The sequence below is a fragment of the Danio rerio genome, chromosome 1 (assembly GCF_049306965.1).
Source record: "Danio rerio strain Tuebingen ecotype United States chromosome 1, GRCz12tu, whole genome shotgun sequence".
Classification (NCBI taxonomy): Eukaryota; Metazoa; Chordata; class Actinopteri; order Cypriniformes; family Danionidae; genus Danio; species Danio rerio.
In genome coordinates, this window is record NC_133176.1 from 3,902,501 (window position 1) to 3,927,500 (window position 25,000).

Here is a 25,000-nt window from a genome sequence, read left to right on the forward strand (position 1 = left end):
AAATCTGTTAAAATCTCAAAAAAGTACTCGAGGTTTTCGTGAACTTTTAAGGATAAAAATGCCATGATATGTTTGCAGATATTTCAGAAACTTGCCAAGTTTATCGGAAAAACGATAATAAACTCAGATATTCTGCTTTGAAAATGTGCATTATGTGCCTGAATGTTTGTCTTTGTTATGTTCATTTAACCCGCCCAATGCAACTTAAGCCAATTACATTTCAGCACCCTGGGTTGCCTTGGTGGAAAACATATTTCATCCATTCAGTCATAAAGGCTCTCAACGCATGCGTCTGTGACAAAAATGCAACCTCTGGTGTACAGTAGCAGACTCCAAAATGAGATGCAGATTCAGAGTTCCACATGAGGTGGTTATTAATTAGCAAATAATATAAATAGGCACAGTAGGTAGTGCTGTCGCCTCACAGCAAGAAGGTCGCTGCTGTGAGTCCCTGCTCTGACAGGTCTTTATTTCCTTAACCTTAGCTTTTAAATCTTTCTAATGAGATTTAACGAAGTTTCTTTCTGCACAGAGTTTGAGAAACATCAAAGTGTTTTTCTGAAAGTGCAACTCAACAACAACTTTGTGTACATGGGTGCATGTGTGCATGTGCGTGTGTGTGCGTGTGTGTGTGTCTGTGAGTGTTTCATGCCGGACTGCTCTCTGAACTTCAGACGAGTTTGGTCTTCTAAGACTTTCAGATGGTGAAACATGAAGTAAAACTCAAAGACTACAAGCAGAGCTACAGCAGAACTATTACAGAGTGAGCAGCAAGTCTTAAAAGCTGTTCAGCCAAACCACGTCTTCATTTATATCTGTACTGAAGCTTCTTTTCTTCTGAAGATTGTGAAGCTCCAAAGTGAGGAATTAGTGACATAATGCTAAAACAATGATATACTTTTATATTATCATAATTATATACACAGCAATAATATGTGATTATTTAAAAATATATATAGATATATCATTGCAGTTATAAAACAGACTTAATTTTATGTTGTTGCAGTGGTCTAGTTTCATCTTTTGGGCAATTTTTTATTTCATTTGAATTTTGAATGATGAGTTAAAATACTCTTCTGTATTTATGACTGATTATTTAAAATATGGCACTTTTTAAAATGTATTTTGTATGGGTTTTATATAAATTTCCACAATATTTATGTTCAGTTCTACATTAAATATTATAAGCTCAAGAAATTACAGAAAATCGGCTGTAAAATTACAACAAACGAATGTTTGAATTAAAGAAAATTTCTGTAATTTAACATCCGTTATTTTCTGTTTTGCTTTGTGTTTTTCCTGCAGCTATGGTCCTGTTAAAACAATGTAAAATAACAGATGTTAAAGGACACTTCAATTCAGGTGAAATACAAAAAAATAAATGACAAATTACAAAATTTCAACAAAATTTTATAAATGTTTTTGTTTCTCTTGATTTTTGCTCTCTTTTAATGTTTTTTTTTATTTAATATTTTTCAGTAACATTTATCTTTGCGTGTACTCATTTTGGACCGTTCCCATAAATTATTTTGTTAGATTTTTAATTTTTTTTTTTCATTTTTCAAATATTTAATATTTCCCAAATGATGTTTAACAGAGCAGGGAAATTAATTCAATGCGTGTATATATATATATATATATATATATATATATATATATATATATATATATATATATATATATATATATATATATATATATATATATATATATATAGTCATTATTTTTAACACATCTATAGTAATGCAGGAGCACAGAGTTCTTGACTTCACACAGAAACCTCAATGTGTGCAACATGACATCACTTTGCTGCAGAGACACTATTGGTTAAATGTCAGTAAAGTAGAACACAGAAGCAGCTTGAAGCAGAAAGCGCAAGCATGTCTGTGAGGTGGAGGCATCGCCATTGCAAACTGTGAGTTATGTGATCTTAGGATTACCTGCTGGGTATTTTAAGTTGAGGTGCTATTTGTTTTTATAATATATTTTTAAAATATATTTACTGTTACACTAAAATTCAAAAGTGAAGAGTTGATGTTATTTACTCTGTTAACAGAGTTGTTGAATGTTAAAACAAGGTGATTTGTCGGTGCCAATAGCCTAGTGGTTAAGTGCACTGACATTCAGCACCATGGTGCTCATGGTAACTTGAGTTCAATTTCGATTTCTGACTGAATTCAAAGTCCTTTGCCTAACTTTCTACTATCTCTGCCCCCAACTATTACTGGTCAATTCTCTGCACTATTCAACCCATTAAAGTAAAAAAAAAAAACTAAAAATAAGGAACATTCTGGATCTGTTTCTTCTCTCTTCCCTATTCTTTTTTTATGTTTTATAGCAACGCAATCTCACGGAAATTTGTAACTTTTTGATTTAGTGGCTAATTTGTATGAATTTGTACAATCTCATTCGTACAATTTAGTACCATTTGCTCATCACCCAATGACAGTTGGGGTTAGGGGTGGGGTTAGGTGCCACACCTCCTGTTTAAAATCGTACATTTTCGTACGACTGAACTCTACGAATTTGTACAAATTAGCCACTAAACTGACAAAAGGTAACATACTTACATTTCCTCGTGTGATCAAGCTGATTATAGAAGCATAGGATCAGATTTCTGTATCTCAGGCTCAGACTCGAAGTTCAAAAAAACCTGATTGGGGAATCCCTAATATATAATATTAATGTTGACGATTCTGTTCTTGTTGACTGACTGGATGGAAATGCTGCTTAATTCCCAAATGTTTGACGCCATATTCCAGTTCTTCACCTTCGAATGCAAACATATCTACCACTGAACTTTCGAAGCATGTTTGCGAGCGATTTCACAAAGTGTTTTTTCATCTTAAAGATGTTTTGATGCTTCAGGACGTGAAGGACTGCGTCTTTCCAGAAACCAAAGAGCATCATGTGTTGTCAGTCTCTGTAATGGAGAGTGTGGATTTCTGAAAGTCTTTTCATACTGTGTTTTCTTGCGTCATCCAGAACCTCTGACCCTGTTACCATGCAGCATGTCTTTCTTCCATTCTTCTGTTTTCTTCCAAACACAAAACCCTGCTCATTCTCTTTGATTCGGTGGGATAATGGAGCAGATTTCCTTGATGCGAGCACTTCACATCTTCTCTAACTCTCTCTTTCTTTATCTCGTTCTCTCTTCTTTTAATCAACCATAGAATGAAGGAGAGCGATAGAGGGGATTTTTTTATTGTTGTGTTTCCATTATAGATCACAAATGATCCCCAGATCCCGATGGGCTCGCTGCTGTTTTACTGTTAGCACTGGCGAACTTTTTTTTTTTTGTTTACTTTTACAACTCCATTGAAAACAAAGAGCAGCTTTTTTATTCAGCCTGGCCCTTTGCTTGTGGAAAACAGCTTTAATGTATTATTTTATGTTATTTTCTTAAAAGAGGAGCTGCATGCATTAATATTGAATGCACTGTATGTTTTATACTGGCAAAATAAGATTTTGATGCAAATGCAATTTCTGTATTCAGTTATTGTTTCGATGGCGAATATATGCAGTGAGCAAAGAAGCGTAGAGATAAACTACATGTTAAAAGTTCTCCGTTCCTCTCTTTTATTGTGGCAAAATATGATATTTCTTTTTTTTAATTAGAATATGCAAAAGGTACACAAATTAAGATCATACAAATAAAAGGAAAATGAACTACTACTACTGATACTACTACAACAACATCCTCTGCTACTGATACTACTACAACAACATCTACTACTACTGATACTACAACAACATCTACTACTACTGATACTACAACAACATCTACTACTACTGATACTACAACAACAACTACTACTACTGATACTACAACAACAACTACTACTACTGATACTACAACAACATCTACTACTACTGATACTACTACAACATCTACTACTACTGATACTACAACAACATCTACTACTACTGATACTACAACAACATCTACTACTACTGATACTACAACAACATATTCTACTACTGATACTACTACAACATCTACTACTACTGATACTACTACAACATCTACTACTACTGATACTACTACAACATCTACTACTACTGATACTACAACAACATCTACTACTACTGATACTACAACAACAACTACTACTACTGATACTACAACAACATCTACTACTACTGATACTACTACAACATCTACTACTACTGATACTACTACAACATCTACTACTACTGATACTACAACAACATCTACTACTACTGATACTACTACAACATCTACTACTACTGATACTACAACAACATCTACTACTAATGATACTACAACAACATCTTCTACTACTGATACTACAACAACATCTACTACTACTGATACTACAACAACATCTACTACTACTGATACTACAACAACATCTTCTACTACTGATACTACTACAACATCCTCTGCTACTGATACTACTACAACAACATCTACTACTACTGATACTACAACAACATCTACTACTACTGATACTACAACAACATCTACTACTACTGATACTACAACAACAACTACTACTACTGATACTACAACAACATCTACTACTACTGATACTACTACAACATCTACTACTACTGATACTACTACAACATCTACTACTACTGATACTACAACAACATCTACTACTACTGATACTACAACAACATCTACTACTACTGATACTACAACAACAACTACTACTACTGATACTACAACAACAACTACTACTACTGATACTACAACAACATCTACTACTACAACATCTACTACTACTGATAACACAACAACATCTACTACTACTGATACTACAACAACATCTACTACTACTGATACTACAACAACAGCTACTACTACTGATACTACAACAACATCTACTACTACTGATACTACTACAACATCTACTACTACTGATACTACTACAACATCTACTACTACTGATACTACAACAACATCTACTACTACTGATACTACAACAACATCTACTACTACTGATACTACAACAACATCTACTACTACTGATACTACTACAACATCTACTACTACTGATACTACAACAACATCTACTACTACTGATACTACAACAACATCTTCTACTACTGATACTACAACAACATCTACTACTACTGATACTACAACAACATCTACTACTACTGATACTACAACAACATCTTCTACTACTGATACTACTACAACATCTACTACTACTGATACTACAACAACATCTTCTACTACTGATACTACTACAACATCTACTACTACTGATACTACAACAACATCTGCTACTGATACTACTACAACATCTACTACTACTGATACTACAACAACATCTTCTACTACTGATACTACTACAACATCTACTACTACTGATACTACAACAACATCTTCTACTACTGATACTACAACAACATCCTCTGCTACTGATACTACTACAACAACATCTACTACTACTGATACTACAACAACATCTACTACTACTGATACTACAACAACATCTACTACTACTGATACTACAACAACATCTACTACTACTGATACTACAACAACATCTACTACTACTGATACTACAACAACATCTACTACTACTGATACTACAACAACATCTACTACTACTGATACTACAACAACATCTTCTACTACTGATACTACAACAACATCTACTACTACTGATACTACAACAACATCTTCTACTACTGATACTACTACAACATCTACTACTACTGATACTACTACAACATCTACTACTACTGATACTACAACAACATCTTCTACTACTGATACTACTACAACATCTACTACTACTGATACTACAACAACATCTACTACTACTGATACTACAACAACATCTTCTACTACTGATACTACTACAACATCTTCTACTACTGATACTACTACAACATCTACTACTACTGATACTACAACAACATCTACTACTGATACTACAACAACATCTGCTACTGATACTACTACAACATCTACTACTACTGATACTACAACAACATCTTCTACTACTGATACTACTACAACATCTACTACTACTGATACTACAACAACATCTTCTACTACTGATACTACAACAACATCCTCTGCTACTGATACTACTACAACAACATCTACTACTACTGATACTACAACAACATCTACTACTACTGATACTACAACAACATCTACTACTACTGATACTACAACAACATCTACTACTACTGATACTACAACAACATCTTCTACTACTGATACTACAACAACATCTACTACTACTGATACTACAACAACATCTTCTACTACTGATACTACTACAACATCTACTACTACTGATACTACTACAACATCTACTACTACTGATACTACAACAACATCTTCTACTACTGATACTACTACAACATCTACTACTACTGATACTACTACAACATCTACTACTACTGATACTACAACAACATCTTCTACTACTGATACTACAACAACATCTGCTACTGATACTACTACAACATCTACTACTACTGATACTACAACAACATCTTCTACTACTGATACTACTACAACATCTACTACTACTGATACTACAACAACATCTTCTACTACTGATACTACAACAACATCTACTACTACTGATACTACAACAACATCTTCTACTACTGATACTACTACAACATCTTCTACTACTGATACTACAACAACATCTACTACTACTGATACTACAACAACATCTTCTACTACTGATACTACTACAACATCTACTACTACTGATACTACTACAACATCTACTACTACTGATACTACAACAACATCTTCTACTACTGATACTACTACAACATCTACTACTACTGATACTACAACAACATCTTCTGCTACTGATACTACTACAACATCTACTACTACTGATACTACAACAACATCTTCTACTACTGATACTACTACAACATCTACTACTACTGATACTACAACAACATCTTCTACTACTGATACTACAACAACAACATATTCTACTACTGACACTACTACAACAACATCTTCTACTACTGATACTACTACAACAACATATTCTACTACTGACACTACTACAACAACATCTTCTACTACTGATACTACTACAACAACATCTACAACTGATACTTCTACAACGTCTACTACAACTGATACTACCTATAAGTTCTACTACTACTGATACTACTACAACAATGACTACTACTACTGATACTACTACAACAATTACTACAACTTCTGATACTACTACAACATCTTCTACTACTGATACTACTACAACAACATCTTTTACTACTGATACTATTATAAGTTCTACTACTACTGATACTACTACAATATCTACTACTACTGATACTACAACAACATCTACTACTACTGATACTACTACAACATCTACTACTACTGATACTACAACAACATCTTCTACTACTGATACTACTACAACATCTACTACTACTGATACTACAACAACATCTACTACTACTGATACTACAACAACATCTTCTACTACTGATACTACTACAACATCTTCTACTACTGATACTACTACAACATCTACTACTACTGATACTACAACAACATCTACTACTGATACTACAACAACATCTGCTACTGATACTACTACAACATCTACTACTACTGATACTACAACAACATCTTCTACTACTGATACTACTACAACATCTACTACTACTGATACTACAACAACATCTTCTACTACTGATACTACAACAACATCCTCTGCTACTGATACTACTACAACAACATCTACTACTACTGATACTACAACAACATCTACTACTACTGATACTACAACAACATCTACTACTACTGATACTACAACAACATCTACTACTACTGATACTACAACAACATCTTCTACTACTGATACTACAACAACATCTACTACTACTGATACTACAACAACATCTTCTACTACTGATACTACTACAACATCTACTACTACTGATACTACTACAACATCTACTACTACTGATACTACAACAACATCTTCTACTACTGATACTACTACAACATCTACTACTACTGATACTACTACAACATCTACTACTACTGATACTACAACAACATCTTCTACTACTGATACTACAACAACATCTGCTACTGATACTACTACAACATCTACTACTACTGATACTACAACAACATCTTCTACTACTGATACTACTACAACATCTACTACTACTGATACTACAACAACATCTTCTACTACTGATACTACAACAACATCTACTACTACTGATACTACAACAACATCTTCTACTACTGATACTACTACAACATCTTCTACTACTGATACTACAACAACATCTACTACTACTGATACTACAACAACATCTTCTACTACTGATACTACTACAACATCTACTACTACTGATACTACTACAACATCTACTACTACTGATACTACAACAACATCTTCTACTACTGATACTACTACAACATCTACTACTACTGATACTACAACAACATCTTCTGCTACTGATACTACTACAACATCTACTACTACTGATACTACAACAACATCTTCTACTACTGATACTACTACAACATCTACTACTACTGATACTACAACAACATCTTCTACTACTGATACTACAACAACAACATATTCTACTACTGACACTACTACAACAACATCTTCTACTACTGATACTACTACAACAACATATTCTACTACTGACACTACTACAACAACATCTTCTACTACTGATACTACTACAACAACATCTACAACTGATACTTCTACAACGTCTACTACAACTGATACTACCTATAAGTTCTACTACTACTGATACTACTACAACAATGACTACTACTACTGATACTACTACAACAATTACTACAACTTCTGATACTACTACAACATCTTCTACTACTGATACTACTACAACAACATCTTTTACTACTGATACTATTATAAGTTCTACTACTACTGATACTACTACAATATCTACTACTACTGATACTACTAGAACAACATCTACTACTGATACTACTACAATGTCTACTACAACTGATACTACCTATAAGTTCTACTACTACTGGTACTACTACTACAACATCTACTACTACTGATACTACTGCAACATCTACTACTACTGATACTACTACAACAACATCTACTACTACTGATACTGCTAAAGCGTCTACTACAATCGATACTACTACAACAACAACATTTACTACTACTGATACTACTACAACAACATCTACTTCAACAACATCTTCTACTACTGATATTACTACAACATCTACTACTACTGATACTACAACAACATCTGCTACTGATACTACTACAACATCTACTACTACTGATACTACAACAACATCTTCTACTACTGATACTACTACAACATCTACTACTACTGATACTACAACAACATCTTCTACTACTGATACTACAACAACATCCTCTGCTACTGATTCTACTACAACAACATCTACTACTACTGATACTACAACAACATCTACTACTACTGATACTACAACAACATCTACTACTACTGATACTACAACAACATCTACTACTACTGATACTACAACAACATCTACTACTACTGATACTACAACAACATCTACTACTACTGATACTACAACAACATCTTCTACTACTGATACTACAACAACATCTACTACTACTGATACTACAACAACATCTTCTACTACTGATACTACTACAACATCTACTACTACTGATACTACTACAACATCTACTACTACTGATACTACAACAACATCTTCTACTACTGATACTACTACAACATCTACTACTACTGATACTACAACAACATCTTCTGCTACTGATACTACTACAACATCTACTACTACTGATACTACAACAACATCTTCTACTACTGATACTACTACAACATCTACTACTACTGATACTACAACAACATCTTCTACTACTGATACTACAACAACAACATATTCTACTACTGACACTACTACAACAACATCTTCTACTACTGATACTACTACAACAACATATTCTACTACTGACACTACTACAACAACATCTTCTACTACTGATACTACTACAACAACATCTACAACTGATACTTCTACAACGTCTACTACAACTGATACTACCTATAAGTTCTACTACTACTGATACTACTACAACAATGACTACTACTACTGATACTACTACAACAATTACTACAACTTCTGATACTACTACAACATCTTCTACTACTGATACTACTACAACAACATCTTTTACTACTGATACTATTATAAGTTCTACTACTACTGATACTACTACAATATCTACTACTACTGATACTACTAGAACAACATCTACTACTGATACTACTACAATGTCTACTACAACTGATACTACCTATAAGTTCTACTACTACTGGTACTACTACTACAACATCTACTACTACTGATACTACTGCAACATCTACTACTACTGATACTACTACAACAACATCTACTACTACTGATACTGCTAAAGCGTCTACTACAATCGATACTACTACAACAACAACATTTACTACTACTGATACTACTACAACAACATCTACTTCAACAACATCTTCTACTACTGATACTACTACAACATCTACTACTACTGATACTACAACAACATCTGCTACTGATACTACTACAACATCTACTACTACTGATACTACAACAACATCTTCTACTACTGATACTACTACAACATCTACTACTACTGATACTACAACAACATCTTCTACTACTGATACTACAACAACATCCTCTGCTACTGATTCTACTACAACAACATCTACTACTACTGATACTACAACAACATCTACTACTACTGATACTACAACAACATCTACTACTACTGATACTACAACAACATCTACTACTACTGATACTACAACAACATCTACTACTACTGATACTACAACAACATCTACTACTACTGATACTACAACAACATCTTCTACTACTGATACTACAACAACATCTACTACTACTGATACTACAACAACATCTTCTACTACTGATACTACTACAACATCTACTACTACTGATACTACTACAACATCTACTACTACTGATACTACAACAACATCTTCTACTACTGATACTACTACAACATCTACTACTACTGATACTACAACAACATCTTCTGCTACTGATACTACTACAACATCTACTACTACTGATACTACAACAACATCTTCTACTACTGATACTACTACAACATCTACTACTACTGATACTACAACAACATCTTCTACTACTGATACTACAACAACAACATATTCTACTACTGACACTACTACAACAACATCTTCTACTACTGATACTACTACAACAACATATTCTACTACTGACACTACTACAACAACATCTTCTACTACTGATACTACTACAACAACATCTACAACTGATACTTCTACAACGTCTACTACAACTGATACTACCTATAAGTTCTACTACTACTGATACTACTACAACAATGACTACTACTACTGATACTACTACAACAATTACTACAACTTCTGATACTACTACAACATCTTCTACTACTGATACTACTACAACAACATCTTCTACTACTGATACTATTATAAGTTCTACTACTACTGATACTACTACAATATCTACTACTACTGATACTACTAGAACAACATCTACTACTGATACTACTACAATGTCTACTACAACTGATACTACCTATAAGTTCTACTACTACTGGTACTACTACTACAACATCTACTACTACTGATACTACTGCAACATCTACTACTACTGATACTACTACAACAACATCTACTACTACTGATACTGCTAAAGCGTCTACTACAATCGATACTACTACAACAACAACATTTACTACTACTGATACTACTACAACAACATCTACTTCAACAACATTTACTACTACTGATACTACTACAGCATCTACTACAACTGATACTACTACAACAACATCTACTACTATTGATATGATAATATTATGTCTTGAGAAGTTTCAAAACAATCAAAGTATAGTTACTAGGGTGTTCTGGACAGTTGCTAGGCACTTGATTTGTTATTATGATGCCGTGAGAAGTTTCACACTAATTGCAGTGTAGTTACTAGGGTGTTCTGGACAGTTGCTAGTTGATTGATATGTTACTAATGCCTTGAGAGATTTCAAATTATTCACAGTATGGTTGCTAGGATGTTCTGGACAGTTGACAAAAAAATGAGAAGATACTATGATGCCTTTAGAGACTTCAAATTAATCGCAGTGTAGTGACTAGGGTGTTATGGACAGTTTTTAGGCATTTGATATGTAACTATGATGCCTTAAGATATTTAAAATTAGTTACAGTATGGTTGCTAGGATGTTCTGGACAGTTGCTAGGCAATTGAGAAGTTACTATGATGCCTTGAGAGACTTTAAATTAATCACAGTGTGGTTGCTAGGGTGTTCTTGACAGTTGTTAGGTGATTGATATTTTACTATGATGCCTTGAGAAGTTCCAAATAATTTGCAGTGTGGTTGCTAGGGTTTTCTGGACAGTTGTTAGGCGATTAATATTTGACTATGGTGCCTTAAAAAGTTTCAAATTATTTGCAGTGTTGTTGCTAGGGTGTTCGCCAAAGTTGCTTAGCAATTGATTTGTTACTATGATGCCTTGAGAAGTGTAAAACTGATTGCAGTTGCTAGGATGTTCAGGACGGTTACTAGGTGGTTGTGATGGTTTTGTTTTTTGCAGAACCAACACTGAATAGTTGCTAGGTGGTTGCTATATGTTGCTATTATGCCCAGAGACGTTTTAAAAATGATTGCAGTGTGGTTGCTATGGTGTTCTGGAAAGTTGCTAGGCGATTGATTTGTTACTATGATGCCATAAGAAGTTTCAAATTGATTGCAGTGTGGTTACTAGGGTGTTCTGGACAGTTGCTAGGCTAGATTGATATGTTGCTACGATGCCCTGAGAAGTTTTAAACTGATTGCAGTTGCTCGGTTGTTCTGGACAGTTGCTAGGTGGTTGTTATGACGGCTTGAAAAGTGTTAAATTGATAACAGTCTGGTTGCTAGGTTGTTCTGGGTGGTTGCTAAGTCCCAGTGATGTTCTGATCTGCCAGTTCCCTCTTGTACATCAGTACCACTAGCTATTTTATGCACTCCCCATCTTTTTTTAACACTAGTAGCACTGGGTACTAATGAAGTAGCTCTCAGCCTTCTTGTACTGGCAGTCATGGCCTAAAATGGTCAAGACTTGCGGGCACGGGATGGATTTTGTATCATATGGAATTCATTTGCTATCTGCGCCGACTTCAAAGCGAGCCCGTACCTTTCTCACACCATAAATGGCCTCTCAAGGAATGTCATGAATCAAATTATGTGCCTCTGAAATTCCCACTTGTAGGGCAGCGCTATGTGAAGAAGAGGGCTCAACTATTTATAACACCCAGAGCTCTGGCAGCGATCAGGAACATGGCCGCCTGGATTTTCAGTTTACAGACTCTCTGAAAAAAACAAATCGTCTGAAAAAGCTTATATAAACACAAAAATGTCAGGAGGTTCTTCAAGTGTGTGTGAGAGTAATATATGATTAGTATTGTATGTGTGTGTGTGTGTGTACATGTGCAGCTGTTCAGAATGGGTGGTAAGATGTGATATATATATATATATATATATATATATATATATATATATATATATATATATATATATATATATATATATATATATATATATATATATATATATATATATATATATATATACAGTTGAAGTCAGAATTATTAGCCCCCCTTAATTACTAGACCGCTTGTTTATTTTCTACCCAATTTCTCTTTAATGGAGAGAAGATTTTTTCAACACATTTCTAAACATAATAATTTTAGTAACTTATTTCTAATTATTGATTTATTTTCTCTTTGCCATGATGACAGTAAATAATATTTCACTAGATATTTTTCAAGACACTTCAATACAGCTTAAAGTGACATTTAAAGGCTTAACTTGGTTAATTAGGTTAACTAGGCAGGTTAAGGTAATTAGGCAAGTTATGGTATATCGATGGTTTGCTTGTTAGATTATCGAGGAAAAGTTTAGCTTAATGGGGCTAATAATTTTGTCCCTAAAATGGTGTTTAAAAAATTAAAAACTGCTTTTATTCTAGCTGAAATAAAACAAATAAGAATTTTTTCCAAAGAAAAAATATTATCAGACATACTGTGAAAATTTCCTCGCTCTGTTAAACATCGTTTGGAAAATATTTTAAAAAGAAGAAAAAAATTCGAAGGGGGCTAATAATTCTGACTTCAACTGTATATATATATATATATATATATATATATATATATATATATATATATATATATATATATATATATATAATAGAGCTGATATAAAAAATTGGCTCTATTATATATATATATATATAATAGAGCTGATATAAAAAATTGGCTTATGCCATTTATTATTATTCCTTCTTTAATTTTCTTTTCGGCTTAGTCCCTTTATTAATCAGGGAGTGCAACAGCGGAATGAACCGCCAACTTATCCAGCATATGTTTTACACAGCGGAAGCGATTCCAGCCGCAACCCATCACAGGGAAAGATCTATACACTCACATTCACACACATACATACGGCCAATTTAGCTCATTTAATTCACCTATAGCGCATGTGTTTGGACTGTGGGGGAAACCGGAGCACCCGGAGGAAACCCACGCCAACACGGGGAGAACATGCAAACTCCACACAGAAATGCCCACTGACCCAGCCAGGACTCAAACTAGTGACCTTCTTGCTTTGAGGCGATTGTGCTACCAACTGTGCCACCGTATTGCCCTCATTTATGCCCTCATTAACTCCGAAAGAATCTAGTGGACTCAGACACGTCGCCGAACAAATCTACGCTGTTTATCAGCCTTCTTAATGCACATAAACACATATTCTCTCAGTAAAATCCATGTTGGCCATTTAGCAAAAACGCTAGAGTCACTGGGCAGACAGAAGTCGAATTTGAAGTGCAAATGAAGTGGATTTGAATATTTGGTGTGAACACAGCATTTCAGTATTTAAGTACAGCAACTTATTGATAAAAAATAAAAATAATTGTAAAAAAAATAGTTGTAGTTAAGGTCACAAATAGTATAATTTATTATACCTGGATGTTTTTAAAATCATTGTACAATCACAGCCATCAAAAACACATGCAAATGAGAAATTATAATGCAAAGTCAACATTGCATCTCCTGTGATGTGAATATTGCGATTGATCATATTGCGATATTGATGCTAAAAACGATACTGGCTAAACACTAAGAAAAAAAAAAAAAAAAAATATATATATATATATATATATATATATATATATATATATATATATATATATATATATATATATATATATWTATATATATATATATATATATATATATATATATATATATATATATATATATATATATATTTTTTTTTTTTTTAATTTATATATATATATATATATATATATATATATATATATATATATATATATATATATATATATATATATATATTGTTAAAACAATATTGATGAAAAAAAAGACTCTTATTTAACATTCTAAGTGCAAATTCTAAAGTGGATGGCGCAATACGAATGTACTTTTGCCATTTTACAGATGCAAAAAATTGCGCAAATGCATTTGCTATTTAAACAATGTGGTGCAAAATGAGAAAGAGAAACCTGCAAACAGCAAAGGACACGTGTGTCGCATTGCGCAGTGTATAACAGGGCTCCAAGTCTTTAAAATCTTTAAAGAAAAGCCACAAATGGCATTCTGTGATCTTTCAGTCAATCTCATGTTGTTTTTATATCGCATTACCTTCTTCTGAAGATTTTAGTACACTGAGGTCAAAACATGAAACAATTTACACAGAAGATAAAAGGAGTTTTAAACAGCACTGATGAGGAATTGGAGTCAAATGTTCATTTTCATCTTCTGAATGTGCTTTTTTGTTACACATTTATGAAGCTTCAGTTCATCCAAAGCAGCAGCGAGTACAGCGGACACGGCCGATAGAGTTATAAAACTGAATCAGCAACTCTTACAGTCTCTGCTCTCACATCAAACATGACTCTTCCCTAAAAGATATTCATCAGCTCATTAGCATAGCAACCTCAGCGGGACATTTTTCCCTAAAATCACATTTGCATAATGAATTAAGCTTCTCCCGTTTTACTCAGTTCTTTTTCTTGTTAACCTCTCATTAACCTTTGCATTAACAGTCCTGGCTCTCGGATCATGCCGAGACTTGTCCTAAATTCATCAAACAACAGGGCGGAATTCTGACTCGACTCATTAGGCTGAAAACCAAAGAAGTCCCAGTGAAAGCTGAGCTTTAATGTACTCTGTAAGAAAAAAAAGGCGCAGAGTTTCACACAGTTCATTCAAGCTGTCCCAACACAAATCAATTAAGTTCATTAATTTTCGTTTGGTTTAGTTAATAATTTATCAGGGGTCGACATGCACAGTGGAATGAACAACCAACTATTGGAGCAACAGGAGGAAACCCACGCCAACACAGGGAGAAAACTCCACACACTGACTGGCTCGAACCAGCAACCTTCTTGCTGTGTGGTGATCGTGCTACCCCCTGCACCACTGTAACGCCCTTTATATTATATTATATTATATTATATTATATTATATTATATTATAATTATATTATATTATATTATATTATATTATATTATATTATATTATATTATATTAAATTATATTATATTATATTTTATTAAAATATATTATATTATATTATATTATAATATATTATATTAAAATATATTTTATTATATTTTATTATATTATATTATATTATATTATATTATATTATATTATATTATATTATATTATTTTATATTATATTATATTATATTATATTATATTATATTATATTATATTATATTATATTATATTTTATTAAATTATATTATATTATATTATATTATATTATATTATATTATATTATATTATTTTATATTATATTATATTATATTATATTATATTATATTATTTCATATTATATTATATTTTATTTTATTAAAATATATTATATTATATTATATTATATTATATTATATTATATTATATTATTTCATATTATATTATATTGCATTATATAATATTATATAACTATTTTATAAATATAATAAAATAATATTATATAAAATAAAATAAAATAATAATATAAAATAAAATAAAATAATATAATATAATATAATATAATATAATATAATATAATATAATATAATATAATATAATATAATATAATATAATATGGCGACCTAGTGGAGCAATAGGTAGTGAATTGAGTAAGCTAAATTGTCTGTAGTATAGAGCCCTGCACGAGCCTTAAATGTAAGCCCTAGCCCGGCCCTTACCTGAAACGCATAGTTTGTAGCCCGGCCCTTGTCCGACCTAAAGCCTGTTTTTTTTTATCCTGCTAAACAGCTTATACTGTTACAGCCATTAAAATAGACCAGATTTATTAGAATGATTGTTTGTTTGTTTAGTTTAGTTTTTTAATATCAGAATAATTTAGAAAAATGTTTGGAGTTTTCTTTTTTTTCACTATTTGAAAAGTTGACCAGAAGTTTGCCTTTCCTTTAGCAGTTTTCCATTGGCATTTTTTCTCTTTATGTTCTCCATTGCATGTGGATAGAAATCTCTATATGTAAGGCATTACTGGTGCTTACGGACCACACGCATTATATCTCATTAAACTTTTTAAAACATTGTTTTCTCTAATGTAGGCCCGAAGACTGACATGCGTGCTAGCTATGACGTGAAAATTGGGCTCAAATGCAGGGCTCTACCGTAGTGTATTAGTGTGAATGAGAGTGCCTTTCCCAGTGATGGATTACAGCTGGAAGGGCATCCACAGCTTAAAACATGCGCTGGATAAGTCGGTGGTTCATTCTGCTGTGGCGACCCAAGTCAAATAAAGGGACTAAGCCAAAAAGACCATGAATGTTATATTCCAATTCCTCCCTCTCTCTCTCTCTCTCTCTCTCTCTCTCTCTCTCTCTCTCTCTCTCTCTCTCTCTTAAATGTAGTATTTCCAAACTTCTTCAACTTTTCAAGTCATGTACAGTATTAAGACTTTGAAAAAGCGCTCAAAAGAAGCAGAGACAATATAAAAGATTTACTCCCTCAATTCAATATGAAGCTCGGGGCTAAAATGCATTGAAACAGATGAGCAAGACCATATTTATAGTCTTTTAATGTTATCACAAAGTGTCCTGTTTGTTTCTCTCAAAATAGCAGAGCGGCGAGCGTTTACAGCCCCGCGTCTGATGGCTTCATTACGGACGGCGCAGTCTGGAAATTGGCCGTCATTAAAATGCAGAACTTTGTAACTTATGAGGATGAAACAGAATTGCGGGCTTTTGATATTTTCGCTGGTGCTGGAGATGCAGCGAGGATGAGAGACGACTCGGTAGGGTGAAGATAAATAAATCAGGTTTGAGTAAATAAAAAATGACGCCGCTTCTCGCACAAAATAGAACTTTGCTGGAGCTTCAGAGCTGTTAGGTTTGTTGAAGTGCCGTTTGTCCTTTAAAACTTTACAGATTACCACTGACGTTGGCTCCATGCTTTGCTTTAATTGCTGTTTATGGGGCACTTTTCCAGTGCCATTATGATCTTGAAATACTGGCACATGTGGCGATTGTACAGTTTACCCTCAAGTCCAGAGTACACTCAATACATGGGTTTTGCTGCTTGTTCAAAATTCATTCAATCGTTTTCATTTTAGCTTAGTCCCTTTATTAATCTGCAGTGTAAAAAATGAATCTTGAGGTTTGTAATTTTCCTTAAAAAAATTGATGTGGTCATTAAAAACAATGTGCATATTTTCTTTAAAAAATGGATATTCTGGATTTATTATAAAATATGGAGAAGAATTTGCTAATAAAATCAAAAGATGAATTTGACAATTTTTTTTTAAGCAAACCAGTGCAATTATTAGGCTTAATTTGAGAAACCAATAAAGCTAATACAATTGAGGAAAGATCTTCACCTTTATTTTAAGAAAATTCACTCAATTATGCGGATTTCATTGAGATGTTTGCATTTGAATCTCAACAACGGCAGTGACCAGACGACATTTTGAAGTAACAGATCAACAGTGAGCATGTTAAGAGGTAAGCATTAACAGTTTCTACTTTTTATTGTCTTAAATAAGCTCTTTCAGAAAGACAAATGCTATTCAAGCTTGTTCAGGAACCTAGTTTTTGCCATACAATGTATATAGGGATACACAGGTATTTTTAACCACCCATTGCTATTTTAAATTGTTTCTGTGTTTATTCTGAATTATATATTGAAATTGAGTAAATTATTTGCATTGTAAAATTTAACAGAAATGATTAGGCAACATTTAAGTGTGGTGGAAGAACAACAGCTAACAATCTTGTTAAGTGGTAAGCCTAGGTTAAGCTGTTAGCTATGGCTATGCACAGTGTTTTTCCATTTCATAAGGTTCCTTTTACAGTATTTATGATGTAGAATAATTAAAATTGAGTAATTGAAAGATTATATAATACTGTGTATAAATACTAATATTGGTTTGCTTAATTTTTCAGATTAATGAAGAAAATGTTCACACCATTTTCCCACAAATGAGGAGCGGTTTACTCAGGCTGATTTTGATAGAGAATGGTTGCCATATGGGTATTTCTAATTATGTTATTTGTTTATTATAATAACAAACTGTATGTACCATTTTGTTATCAGTGGAACATGTAATAAAATGATATTTGGCAAAAATGCATTGTGTATGTATTTCATTATTGTAGTAAATTTCATTAATAAATTTAAGTAAATGGTGGTGAATTTGCTTAAATTATAAAAGCACATTCCACTAACAATATTAAAATCATCATATATCACTGAAAAAACCTAGTAATTTTCACATGATTCTTTCAAATGTTTTTTGCTAAAAAAAATTATTTTGTGTAAATGGTGGTGGATTTGCTTAAATTATAAAAGCACATTACACTAATAATATTAACTTTATCATCAATTACTCAAGAAATCTAGCAATTTTCACTTAATTCATTCAAGTGGTTTTTGCTTTAAAAAATCTAGTTTTGAAAACTACTTAAAAATATTGCATGCAATAGTGTTACCACTATTTTTTTAAGTAAATAGCACATAAGATTTTTTACAGTGTGAGGTTGCCACAGTGGAATGAACCGCCAACTTATCTAGCATATGTTTTACACAGTGGATGCCCATCCAGCTGAAACCCATCACTTGGAAACACCCATACACACTCATTCACACACATACACTATGGATAATTTAGCTTACCCAATTCCCCTAAAGTGCATGTGTCCCGGAGAAAACTACGCCAAAATGCAAGCTCAACACAGAAATACCAACTGACCCAGCCATTGGTCATTTATGAATTGACTGAATGAATTGGCATAATACATATTTACCTGGCTAATAAATAGTTATGTTTGGAATTATTTAAACAGTTTGTGTTATTATCTCTGGTTGATTACATTAAGTCCATAGCACCACAAGCCCCTGTACAGGTTAGTTACGGACTAAATTACAATATGCGTGGCACGCTATATAATGTTCTTAGAGCTCCAACTAACACATTAGCATTAATTCATGTATACTTAGACTGTAAAAGGTTATCTAAGGGGATAGACCTTCATCTTTTAAACTTATCTCAATATTTGGATAGTATAATGATTACTCAAAGTTACTAATAGTTTAAGTACGACTGGTCTGCTTAATTCTATAGTAATGATCATTATATGACTAAACAGCTCTGTTTGATTTAGGAGATAGCAGCTCTATGGGGACCGCATAAAAAATATCCTAATGTGAGTAAGTAGGGTTCTGCCTTTTTAGGATAGCGGTCAATCGCCACTGTTTAGTGACCAAGACTGACAAGCTTGTGCTTTAGAGATTGTATACTCGGCCGGTACAAGACTCAGGATGTTATAGAAATCCGAATGAAAGAGAATAACATAAAATAATGAATCTAAGAGAATATTTAATCATAATCTTAAGTAATGTTAAAATAAACTAAATAATCAAAAATGTACACAGCGCCCTCTAGTGGATATATTTGAAGAAAAGAAAAAGAAAAAATGCAAGAAAACGTATTTGTCCATTCTAAGAAATATAGTCCTGGGATATTTACAATGAGCCTGGGTTGCCTTTATATCATTTGTTTTTAATAAACATTCTGGAATGTATTCAGTGAATGTGCTTCTATAGTAGTTCAGCACATTTGTTTTTTTACATGTATCCTACTCAGTTCTGAGCATACGTTCTTATGCACATTTTCAAAATTGTTTGCGCATCTTACCATTTCCATTACACATTTTTGTAATGCGATATCCAAAGAGTGCGTAAAAATAGGTGTCTAAAAACACGGCTAATGTTGGTGTGTGAACCACAGGAGATGTTTGCTTTCACCTCAACGTAATCAAGCGATGTTATGAAGCGAAATTGTTTGCTTCATAGGATGCACCTGCTCTTAAGCTTCATGATCCTCTGCTATTATGACTATGGAAAACAATCTCCAAAACTAATGTGAGCTGGCAGCTGATGCCATCACTGACTCCAGCAGTGTTAATCAGCTAGCGGACCTCGCTGGCATTGTCTGATTTCTGTGTAGTCTATACATGAAGGAGGATTCATCAAATGATAATAGGTTTTTGTTGGGGGTTTAGAGGTAGGCATGCATGTAAAACACTACGGTTTGATCACTGTATGGTCAAACCTTTAGTTTTATTCAGTTTATACAAATCTTTTCATCCAATCAAGGGTGATTTTTAGTTTAATTTGGCCACAACATTTTTTGAATTTAAGAAAATGTAAGGATTTTTTTGTGACAAATCTTATTTTAATACATATAATGCTTTGGAATCTTTGAAAATCTCAACAATACATTCTAGGCAAACTAACTACCTTTCGTTATGTTCGGGGATCTTTTTGCCCCATTGACCTCCCTTGTAATGACATTAGTTAGATTGCAAAACCATGACAAGATATGCTCATGCATTAATCATGATTGTTGGTAGTAAAATTCGTGATTTTTACTGTTGATCATCAGTGACAGTGCCAAAAAAGTTTAGTCTCTGCCTTCTATATGGAGTATAGTGTGTGTGTGTGTGTGTGTGTGTGTGTGTGTGTGTGTGTGTGTGTGTGTGTGTGTGTGTGTGTGTGTGTGTGTGAGAGAGAGAGCATAAGAAAGACCTTTGCGTGCTTACTCTGGTGTATTTGAGAAAATAAAGAATAATCACCTCAGCTCTTTAAACATAGTAAACATATTAAGTGTTCATGTATTTTTGCACACACACTTTAATCTGCTGTTTTACCCCAAAGAACTCCATATAAAAGCCAGAAACTTTTTTTTTTGCTCAGGCCTATCTAAAGGGTTAACGCTGCTAACTGATGATCCACAGTAAAAATGATACATTGTACCTCTTCCAATAGGAAAAATCACCAACAATCAAGAATGCATGATTATTTGGTGTCAAGGTTTTGCAGTAAAAACGTGGTTATAATGGAAGTCAATGGGGCAAAAATAGTCCCAACACAACAAAAGTGTAGTAAATTTGAACTGTCCTGTGAAACATTTATTATTTTCAAATATTTTCCAAGGGAACTTTCACAGTATTTCCTATCATATATTTGAAAAAAAAAAATGCAAATAATTAAATAAAAAAGCAAAAATTAAAAGTTTTAATTTAATTTTAAAAAATGTAATTAAAAATATAAAAGAGCAGTCATAGCCGTGCAATAATTTGAAATTCTGCAATTTTGAGTAGTTATTTAAATTGCAACTATGCAGTTTATTTATAAAGATAGAGTTTATTTTTTAATATTTATAATTTTGGAAATTTAGTGCAGTGATGGCCATCAGTCTGTCATACTGAGCAGAGCAAAGACTGTTGACCTTCTGCCACAAGATGGCAACAAGACCACATAATAAGCCCTTGAAGGAGAAAAACTCAATTTTTTTCAATCTACAGCTGATCAAATCATTATTAAACAGCTAAGTGACATTCTAAGTCGATCTCTCTCTTTTGTATGTCGTAGTGCTGCATTTATACCACAGTAATCTGCTTATGTTTGCTTTGCTTTGGCTTTATTTGTGGTAATTTTTGGGATCTCACGACTGCAACAGGGAAATACTGGGAAATCTCTGTAGACTGATGGCATTTCATGCTGTTCAGCCTTATAATCTTAAAATGTGAGCAAAATCACCTGTTTAGTCATTAATTTAGACATTACGCTAGAGAATCATTCAAACACTAGCTCTAAAGTAATGTTGTTGAATAAGCAACGGTTTCTGCTGTTCTGACATCAGCTGCAGATGTAAATGAAAGGCGGAAGAATGTAGTTCCTCATAAAAAAAAAGAATTTTGTGAGACTCTGTGTTTGATTTTCTTTTTTATATACACTTATCCCAGCAAACTGTTGTATAAACGCAATATCACACTTATAGCAGTGTGCTATGGTTGTATTTCATCACTGTTGGGTCACTAAGGCACTCAGCCTGTAGCCTCGAGCCAAAACATGCCTCTCATCAGTGCAAATGATGCTATATGCTACTTGTGTGGTATTGCTCATACTATATATATATATATATATATATATATATATATATATATATATATATATATATATATATATATATATATATATATATATATTTGCCATCAACAACTTCTGCTTCTTTTTGCATTACTGCTGACAAATATATAAATTTTATTTTATTTTTTTAGGCTAAACTGTCTTTTTTAATGATTTTTTTATTTATTTATTTATTTTATTTGTATGTGCTATAGCAAAGTCCCTTTAAGGCAAGTCATTTCATTAGGTGGCTATCTTTGAAATGCCACTCGGGCAGTATACTCAGGCATTCTATTTAAATGGGGAAACATCAAATTTTTCAAAACTGCTTGCCAAGCTTAAGATTTAACTTCACATTACGAATAACCGATGAAATTAAACAACAACTGTCCCTTTAGTTTCATTTCCAAATATTCGTGTCACACAAAATCTGCAGAAACTCACGTCTGGTCGAGCCCCTCCCCCAGAGAATTGTCATTCTATAGTGATCACTGATTGGCTCCTTTACTAGTCGGGGCTTCATTCATCATATTGAAAGTTTCACTTTTCCCCATTCAAAAGTATACGAGTGACACGTCTTGTGTGTTCTCAACGCAATCTCACGGCGATTCGTAACTTGTCGATTTAGTGGCTAATTCGTATGAATTCGTATGATCTAATTCGTACAATTTAGTACGATTTGCTCATCACCCAATGACGGTTGGGGTTAGTGGTGATATTGGGTGCCATGCCTCCATTGTAAAATCATACATTTTCATATAACTGAACTCGTACGAATTCGTACGAGTTAGCCACTAAACTGACAATACATAAAATACTTATGTTTCCTTGTAAGATCAGGCTGGTATTTTATAGTCTTCGGCTATAGTCCAAAAATGTGTACAGTTTCCTGATTTTCTGTGGACTGATTTTCTGATTAACTCTGCTGCGCTGGTGACACTTTGCTTTTTCAATCTTCAACTGTTTTGGTGTTTTGCAACTCACACATCGTGATGCATTCAAACTCAAACTGCCAGCTGAAACACGCTGCTAATTGGAGGCTACTCAAATGTGACTTACTACACTGTTTAGTAACTAAAGCAAAACTCTCTTCTTCTTCTTCTTCTTGTGGCATGTCTGCAAATTCCAGTTTCATCAAGCATGAAATCAAACCAGCGCTCCAATCAGAGTCTTGCAGGAAAAACGAATTTTCTGTCTCAAACGCAGGGATGCGAGACGCCGGGGCAGATGGCAGCAGTTTGATGAGACCACTTAGGTGCGAAGCAAGACCACAATGCCTTGGTTTACAAACTGGAAGGTGCCATGAAATGAGCTTGGGAACGCTGGCTTTGTGATGTTTAATTAATGCGGCACTGTCAAATGTGTTTCACCGCTCATCTCATTCAGCATGGAGGAGCGCAGCTCGCTTTGACTGTT

General features: G+C 33.3%; 2 protein-coding genes across 2 annotated transcripts in view; both read right to left on the reverse strand.

Annotated features, from left to right (window-relative positions):
- LOC141375513 (uncharacterized) overlaps positions 1-24,698 on the reverse strand; it is a 30,570-nt gene extending 5,872 nt beyond the window's left edge. Inside the window, exons 1-3 of the mRNA XM_073909165.1 lie at positions 24,644-24,698; positions 7,034-7,531; positions 6,239-6,888 (exon numbers count right to left, since the gene is read on the reverse strand). Coding sequence (XP_073765266.1) covers positions 6,239-6,888; positions 7,034-7,531; positions 24,644-24,698 — 1,203 coding nt within the window. The remainder of the gene's footprint in view (positions 1-6,238; positions 6,889-7,033; positions 7,532-24,643) is intronic.
- Positions 1-25,000, reverse strand: part of gpc5a (glypican 5a) — a 298,323-nt gene that overhangs the window by 16,603 nt on the left and 256,720 nt on the right. The window lies entirely within an intron of this gene.